The following is an 8862-nucleotide window of genomic DNA, read 5'->3' as shown; positions in this document are numbered from 1 at the left end:
GATTACCCTACTTATCTTTCTTTTTTTATGTTGCATCCTGCTTGACTTTTCTTATTCTTACTATAACATTGTTTTCTTGTGGATCTCCGAATGCATCTCTCACTTGAAGTTGGCTTAAGTTGATGAGAAAGTCTCGCAAGAAAAGAGTAAAATTGTAAAATGCTTGAAAGATGACTTACAATATGGAAACGACTAATCATCTTTGACTTAAAGTAAGATGGTTATTACAAACATAAAGATTGCATACTGCATCATTAGGTTCCCAAATTCAAAAACGTATAAAATGAGAAATACACTTGCTTAAAAATGCAAAGAGTGAATCTTGTTTTATTCGAAATGGAAATCACCATATATAGCTTTTTTTTTTTTTAATGAAGAAAGCACCATAGCTATCAAGTGGGACTTTAGAACGGCTTGACGACCCTCGCAGATCAGGAACTAAATCCAGGTGGAGGAGGAAGGGATATGTCCACGTTCGTTTCCAGCATCGTCACCACATTCTTCATGCTAGGCCGAGCACCTGGTTCCGACTGAGTACACCAGAGCCCCACTTTCACAAGCCTATTCAACTCTGTCATATCTACCTCATCAGCCACAAGCTTCTCCAACTCTCCATCCATAAAGCAGTTATGGACCCAGTCCAGAAGAATGATTGCATCTTCTTCATCAGCTTCCAATTCCATACTTTGCCTGCAGCATACGATTTCGAGCAGTACAATGCCAAAGCTGTAAACATCTGCCTTCACCGTTATCGGCGCATTCTTGTGCCATTCTGGTGCAAGGTAACCCCTTGTCCCCCTAATGCCCGTAAATGTTCTTGTCTGTTGGGTGGATGTCTGGCCAGGACACCACCTCCCAAGACCCTTTCAGTACCACGCGATGCAGCAGGAAGAAAGAAGAAACAAAACAAAGGGAAAAACAATCAAAATACGTGGATCAGCCACAAAAGGGCTCGCCTCCACGGGACATGCAAACTTCACTATGAAAAGAAAATTTTACAAGAGGAGACCTCACCCTCAACCCTTGTACACCCAATTCTCTCTCACATGAAGTTCCCCTCACAAAAGCTCTCTCTCTCTTGGAGACCCCCCTGAACCCCTGAAGAGCCTGGCGACCGCTGTCCAGGAGCCTCCTCCTTCTCTCAAAGCGCCTCACGCCTCTCTCTCTCCTCTCGGTTCATACGGCGGCGAGAAACCGAAAAACCACACGTTCTTTGCTGTGTCTCAGGCCTTTTAAAGCCTTAAACATAGGTTAGAGAGTGATTAGGAATCCTTAATCAAGCCAAATCACGTCCCAAGCCGTCCGATCAACACCGGGAGCTCTCTGGACCCTTAGATCGCGCTTCGGTCCACGGAATAGGGCTGTGGACCGCGAGAATCGAGTGGGAAACGTCCACGCGGTCCACAGGCCGCGCCGTGGACCACCCGGTCCACGGTGGACTGGGGATGGGCCAGCAGGCTGCTGGGTCGCGCGTCCCGCACGGGCCTGGGCCTGGGTCGCGCATCCCGCGCGGGCCTGGGCCTGGGACGCGCGTCCCGCGCGGGCCTGAGTCCCGCGTCCCGCCCGGGCCTGGGTCCCGCGTCCCACGCGGGCCAGCGGGCCTGGGACGCGCGTCCCGCGCGCCGCCGCCTGCGGCCGCGCCGCTGCCGCCCGCCGCCGGTCGCCGGCGGTCCTCCGCCGCCTCGATTTTCGTGCTATCTTCGAAAGCTCGTATCTTCTCCATCCGAGCTCCGATTCAGGTGATCTTGGTCTCGTTGGACTCCGTTTTTCGCCGCGAACCTCACTGTGGGCTCAATGTGGGCTGAATCTCGAGGCGTCAAATCCTAACAATCTCCACCTCGACTCGATATTCGGCCTCCTCCAAACTCCGAGAGCTTCTGGATCTCCTCGCCCCCATGCCCTGGGGCAATCGCCTGCTGATCATGGATGGGCAAACATGGGAGTCAAGCCAGGCTGCTCGATCCCATCTCCGTCGTATGCTGTGCTCCTCCTGACCTGAGACCTGCTCGGGGCATCATCCTGCGGCAATAGGAATCTTACCTTGCGACGTCGCCTCTCGTCCTCCCGAGTCTCCTGTCTCGTGCCCGATCCGCCTCCTGGAGCTCCACCTCGCTCTGGGCTCCACCTGGCTCCCGATGCTCCACCTCGCACTGGGCTCCCTGCCAGGTAATAATGTCCTCTGCTCCCCTTCTTCCCCTCCAGCACAATCCTATCGCCGCGTAGCACCCTCAGGATTCCTCCACCAGCTACCGTCCTGTAGCCTCTCGAATCCAGTCTGCTAAGTGAGATAAGATTCCGCCTGAAATCGGGTATGTATCGGACCTCCCCCAATCTCCTCACTGCACCGTCATGTGTCCTCCAGCTGACCGTCCCAATGCCTCTGATCGCACAGCTCGATCCATTCGGCAGATATACAGTGCTCTCACTGTTCTCCAGGAAGTCAAACTGCTCCTCTCTGCAACACACATGATAGGGACATGCAGAATCTAATATCCACTGCTGGGAAGAAGTAGATACCTCGTCAGATATCTCCAGGACATCTCCATCTGAATCGCTGCCGGCCGTCGCTACAGCAGCCACCGTCCGATTTTTCAGTTGAGGGCAATCTCTGGCTAGATGCCCCAACTCCTCACACCGATAACATCTGATTTTGCTCAAGTCCCTCCTGGACTTAGACCGCCCTCGATGCGATCTCCTGTCGCTCCGTCTACCGCCTTCTGCACCTCCAGAAGCCACCAAAGCTGAGCTATCGACACCTGAGCTCGAAGCTGGGTTCTCCCTCCTGAGAACCTCGTTCTAGAGTATCGCCGCAGTGACCTCGTCCATCTTGATAGTGCTCTTCCCCACTAGAAGAGCAGTCACCAAGGACTCGTACGAAGAAGGAAGCGACACCAGCAAAACCAGCGCCCTGGTCTTCTCCTCAACGTTCTCGCCAACGCTGAGAAGGTCGGTGAGGATCTTCTGGAAGTGGCTCAAATGCTCCTGCACGCTCTGTCCCTCTGTCATCCGCAGTTGGTAAAACTGCCTCCAGAGGAAAAGTGTGTTGGTGAGAGACTTCGCCATGTACAACTCCTCGAGCTTCGACCACAGCACCGTCGGGGAAGTCTCGCTCAGCACATGGATCACCACCTCATCCGTCAGGTACATACGGATGGTACTCACCGCCTGCATCTGTAGCCGTTTCCAATCCTGCACCTCCATGGTGGTCGGTTTCTCATCGCACAAGAGAGCTTCGATCAACCCCTGTTGGATGAGCACGTCCTTCACCCTTGCCTGCCACAAGGAGAAATTGCTCTTACCATCAAACTTGTTGATCTCCATCTTGATTGTTCCTGTTTTCTCCATCTTCAGTCTTGCTCACCACCGCTGCAATCTGCGTCCTTGTACCGCCTTGCTCTGATACCACTTGTTGGGTGGATGTCCGGCCAGGACACCACCTCCCAAGACCCTTTCAGTACCACGCGATGCAGCAGGAAGAAAGAAGAAACAAAACAAAGGGAAAAACAATCAAAATACGTGGATCAGCCACAAAAGGGCTCGCCTCCACGGGGCATGCAAACTTCACTATGAAAAGAAAATTTTACAAGAGGAGACCTCACCCTCAACCCTTGTACACCCAATTCTCTCTCACATGAAGTTCCCCTCACAAAAGCTCTCTCTCTCTTGGAGACCCCCCTGAACCCCTGAAGAGCCTGGCGACCGCTGTCCAGGAGCCTCCTCCTTCTCTCAAAGCGCCTCACGCCTCTCTCTCTCCTCTCGGTTCGTACGGCGGCGAGAAACCGAAAAACCACACGTTCTCTGCTGTGTCTCAGGCCTTTTAAAGCCTTAAACATAGGTTAGAGAGTGATTAGGAATCCTTAATCAAGCCAAATCACGTCCCAAGCCGTCCGATCAACACCGGGAGCTCTCTGGACCCTTAGATCGCGCTTCGGTCCACGGAATAGGGCTGTGGACCGCGAGAATCGAGTGGGAAACGTCCACGCGGTCCACAGGCCGCGCCGTGGACCACCCGGTCCACGGTGGACTGGGGATGGGCCAGCAGGCTGCTGGGTCGCGCGTCCCGCACGGGCCTGGGCCTGGGTCGCGCATCCCGCGCGGGCCTGGGCCTGGGACGCGCGTCCCGCGCGGGCCTGGGTCCCGCGTCCCGCCCGGGCCTGGGTCCCGCGTCCCACGCGGGCCAGCGGGCCTGGGACGCGCGTCCCGCGCGCCGCCGCCTGCGGCCGCGCCGCTGCCGCCCGCCGCCGGTCGCCGGCGGTCCTCCGCCGCCTCGGTTTTCGTGCTATCTTCGAAAGCTCGTATCTTCTCCATCCGAGTTCCGATTCAGGTGATCTTGGTCTCGTTGGACTCCGTTTTTCGCCGCGAACCTCACTGTGGGCTCAATGTGGGCTGAATCTCGAGGCGACAAATCCTAACATTGTCTGACTTGGCATCAACAACTTTGCTAACCCAAAATCTGATATCTTTGCTGTCCAATTATCATCCATCAGTATGTTTGGAGGTTTTATGTCGCAATGTATAATACGAGTTTCACACTCCTCATGCAGATAATGGATCCCTCTAGCTATATCTAACGCAATCCTTACCCGCTCATCCCAACTTGGGTGTCCGTCAGCCTTAAAGATGAGGTCTGCAAGCGATCCGTTGCTCATGTATTCATAGACTAAGAGCCTGTTAGTACCTTCATCACAGAAGCCAAGCAGTCTTACCAAGTTCCTGTGGTGAGTTCTTCCAATTGTCCTCATCTCCGTTCGGAACTCTCTTTCTCCCTCATCCACCACCTTCTCAAGTTTTTTTACAGCTATTACTCTTTGACCACGAGGCAAGGTCCCCTTAAAGACAGTTCCAAAGGCTCCCTTACCTAGCTCTTCCTTGAAACCATCGGTCGCTTCCCTCAACTCACGGTAGGAAAAAGATCTGGGTGCTATTTCGTCCACCAGAGCTGGCTCCTTATTTCTCCACAACCTTCTATACCTTCCAGCTCGATACCTATAAAAGAAGAAAATTAAAGCAACCAAGGAAGAAATTATACAAGCAATAATAGCTGCTGACACAATCAAAATCTTAGCGCTAAACTTTCGCCTGATGGTAACAACGGGAGCTGCAGCAGGGCTTATGTTAACCAGCTTGATGAATGTCGTGGTGGAGTCATCTGTTTTCCCATATCTCAATGGAAACAACTGTTTCCTGCACGTATTGTCGGAAAACAGAGCGGCATCACAATTGCAATCTTTCAAACATGCTTCTCCGCAATCTTCCTTGCTTGTCACAGACAGTGGTGCAGTATAGGAAAACTCCGTCCATGCTACGTTGTACACAGTGGACATGTATGTCGTGTTATCATTGTTCGAGTAGCAACCAGAGGCCGTGAAGTTCCTTCTGCATCCGTTCGATGTCCTGTTAGCATCAAGATAATCGAAACCAGGCAAACAAGTGCATACGACTTGTCCATTTGCGGAAGTACTGCAGTAGCTGTTCAGACCACAGGTTCCCTTGACCGCACACGGATCTGTTACGTCTGGGAATTTCTTCAATACCTGTTCTGTGTTTGACTCGAGATCGTGAGAATATAACCGGAAGATCCCATCGACACCAAGCGTTGCACGATACACCAGCGCTGTCCCGCTCTGGTAGCCGCTTGTTAGATTGTATGTGACATTGTCGTTGAGCAGGTACAGCCAACCTTTATCATCCAGATTTAAGCTCTGGTAGCCTTTTCCACTTGTTTGGGAGTCATAGTAAGAATCCTCTGAACCATCTGGTGATGCCACAGGATACAGAACGAGGTTCCCATCATTTAGCAAGATGAGATGAAACTTCCCGCTAGAGTGGTTGGTTTCTGATGCGCCGGAAACGAGCTGGGATCCAGCGCCCAGCACCTGACCCGCCATGATTGTGTCAGTTGGATGGTCAAAGGTTTCCCATATGACATCAGAGTTAGAGTCATAGATGACGAAGTTCCCGGAATCGAGCATGGAAGCAGAGGAAGCATTGTTGCCTGTGGAAATGTTGGAGATGAGTCTCTCTTCTGAGTTTTGTAGGAGGAGCTTGAGCCCTTCAGTAGTTAGCTTCAATACAGCATCTTTGGTCACCGGTGGATCATCTCGGTCAGCCGTCCATATAACAGTGGAGTTTTCAGGAGATGGCACGAGCCATATTCCAATGGAGAAGCCAGTGCCTTCTGGGTAGAATCCGAAGGCGAAGCGTCCATTAGGTGAGTGCCATGATGTAGGGTTGGTGGTGGTATGGAGAGAGGTGTCCAAGCTTATGTTGGACTGCCTTGGTTGAGCTGCTCCCAGGGCAAACGCTGATGAGAAGATTGAGAGGAACAGGATGTAGGATATTGCAGAAGCCATTAGAGAAGATGACCAAGATCAAAGGATTGCAAGGACTTGCTAATATCTTGTGCTCTATAAATTCTTTTGTGGACTGATTGCATGTAATTGAGAGGAAAAACAGGAACTGGTAATGTCCAAGCAACAAAAGGAGTGATTCACTGGGTTGACCCCAAGCAAACAGCAAGAGGTTGACCCAAAATAAACACAGCGGTACTGCAAATGACTCAGTGGGGTTGGAGTTGTATCTTTCGCGCGAAATAATGATCCAACTTTCTTTCATCACTTCAATCGCTGGATCGCACATTGGCCACTTTGAGAGCTGTGCAGGCTGATGAATGGAAAGTTTGGAGTACTTTGCGATCTGTGCAATGCATGATCCAGTGATTGATGTCGCAAAAGAACATCAAGCATTTTTTCGCACGAAAGATACAACCCGGTGCATGTTCATCTGATTATAGAGACGAACAGCTATTAAATTGTATATTACTATTGGTAGCCATCCATTCTTTGATGATAGAGAAAATACGCATGGAATCCTGAGTTCATTTATGTATGCTTCTCTTTCCCTCTTTATTAATGCTGTATGCCAGCTCCGTAGCTTCCTGGTCAACTGATGACCCCAAGTCATCCTCAAAGAAATGGCATCATCCAGCCAAAAAAAAGTCTTGCATTTTTCCGAGATACAATTCTGCATAAGGTTGTCCATCATTTTGCCCTTGCTACTCTTTAATTTCTTTTTTCCTAAGGAAACTTCCTACTTTATTTTGTCCATAGGTTTCCTGTGGCGTAGCAATACTGATTCTTCTGCATATTTAGATCTAGTTGCAGCTAAGTAGGTATTCACTTTGGATCAATACAATCACGTGTTGGAAACGATTCCCATGGCCGTCAGTCTCCTAATTACGTGTTGGAAAAGCTTCCCATGGCCGTCTGCTTCTGGGCCCCGACTTTCTAGTATTGGCTCGGGTGGCCATCAATAATTCTTCCAGTGGTAGGAACTAGGACTGCCAATTAAAAAGTAGAAAATTAATAGATATGACTCACGTCGTGGATGCCACACACCATACAAGTTTTTGTTAAGGGTAGAATAAAGGCAAGCCAAATAATTAGAGTCTTAAACTATCCCTCGTTCAAAATGTTCGGGCCCAAAATTTGACTCAAGATTATAGAAATCTTAATTTTTCAAAATCAAGTTTAACTCGAAGAAAAAAAGACAATACTTGAAGGATGGTATTATTTAGGTATGATTATATGAAAATAAAAGATACGACTTAACTAAAATATTATAGTTTGTTGTACTATCCATAAGATTATAAATATTTTAGAAGTAAAATATATGTTGAGAGTTGCATGAAATGCAATCGGTAAGAATTACCTACCCTTAAACTCATAAACATTTGTTGTGCTATCTACAAGACTTTTATAAGGAATCGAAATTTCAATCTCACTAAAGAACCTAATGGCAGAGTGTAACATCCCGGCCCAGGATCAAGCCCAAAACCCAAAAAAAAAAAAAAAAAAAAAACAGAGCGGAAGGAGACTCCCGAAGGGAGTCTTCTTCTCCGATGAATCTCGGATGGAAGGGGAGTCCTAGGATCACCCGAGTCCTAGGGACCCCTATAAATAAGCCTCTCCCTCTCTCAAGACCCTCCACCGGTGATCTTCGAGCCTGATTCCTCTCCTTTTCTCCGTAGAAGCCGCGGCAGCCTCTTCTCGTGTTCGTCGGAAATTGAAGGTCGAAGAGGCCACCGGAGTTCAGGTAAAGGTTCAATCTTTCTTCTTCTCCCTCTTCTCTTTCTTCCCATGGTTTTAGACTCCTCGCCGGCCGTCAGGATCGCTAGAAAATCCATGAACAAGATAAATCCCTGTTTTGCTCTGTTTCGGCCGGATTCTCTCTTCTCTTTTTCGGCCACCGGCGCCGCCGGTTGCGGCGTCCCATCCCCGAGACCGAACCCCCATCTCCCTCTCTTCCTTCCTTGAAAATCTTGGCCGCCGATAACCGGCCAATGACCGAAAAATAAAAAGAATAAGGGGACGGTCCCCTGTTTTTTTTAGAAACCTCTTCTCCCGCCGGTCAAGTCTTGCCGCCGGCGATTCCTTGCTCTCGGTTGTCGGCCGTCGTTGCCGGATCTCCGGCCAAGCCGTCGGAGCCCGAGCCACCCTCTATTTCTTTCCCTGTTTCGGTCAAAAATAAGCCACGGGAAGAAAAGAAAAGAAGAAGGAAGAAGAAGAAGAAAAGAAAAGAAAAGAAAAAGGAAAAAGAAAAAGAAAAGAAAAAGGAAAAAGAAAAAGAAAAGAAAAAGGAAAAAAAGAAAAAGAAAAAAAAAGGAAAAAGAGAAAGAAAAATAAAATAAAAATAAAATAAAATAAAAAGAAGAAGAAGAAGAGAGAAAAATTTTCTCTCTCCTCTCTTTACCTTCTCTCTCCAGTTTCTCTCTTTAGATTCTCTCTCTCTATTTTCTCTCTCTAGATCTTTCTCTCTTTTTGTCGATTGTATCTCTCTAGAATCTTTCTACTCTCTCTCTGA

At 49.2% G+C, this 8862-nt stretch overlaps 1 protein-coding gene and 1 long non-coding RNA gene across 2 annotated transcripts; one reads left to right on the top strand and one right to left on the bottom strand.

Moving 5' to 3' along the window:
- Positions 1-239: 239 nt before the first annotated feature.
- Positions 240-6353, bottom strand: LOC105037505 (G-type lectin S-receptor-like serine/threonine-protein kinase LECRK3). Its single transcript, XM_073243700.1, has 2 exons — positions 4414-6353; positions 240-816 (listed from the first exon to the last, which is right to left on the bottom strand). The coding sequence occupies exons 1-2, from the start codon at positions 6351-6353 to the stop codon at positions 432-434; spliced, it is 2325 nt and encodes a 774-aa protein (XP_073099801.1). The 3' UTR covers positions 240-431.
- Positions 5543-6908, top strand: LOC140851678 (uncharacterized). The gene is made up of 2 exons (XR_012134406.1): positions 5543-5669; positions 5771-6908. It is a non-coding gene; the product is annotated as an uncharacterized lncRNA (long non-coding RNA).
- Positions 6909-8862: the final 1954 nt, after the last annotated feature.

The sequence above is a fragment of the Elaeis guineensis genome, chromosome 9 (assembly GCF_000442705.2).
Source record: "Elaeis guineensis isolate ETL-2024a chromosome 9, EG11, whole genome shotgun sequence".
In the NCBI taxonomy this organism is placed as follows: domain Eukaryota; kingdom Viridiplantae; phylum Streptophyta; class Magnoliopsida; order Arecales; family Arecaceae; genus Elaeis; species Elaeis guineensis.
Note: the sequence above shows the minus strand (reverse complement) of the source record. Positions and strands in the feature narration are given on the sequence as shown.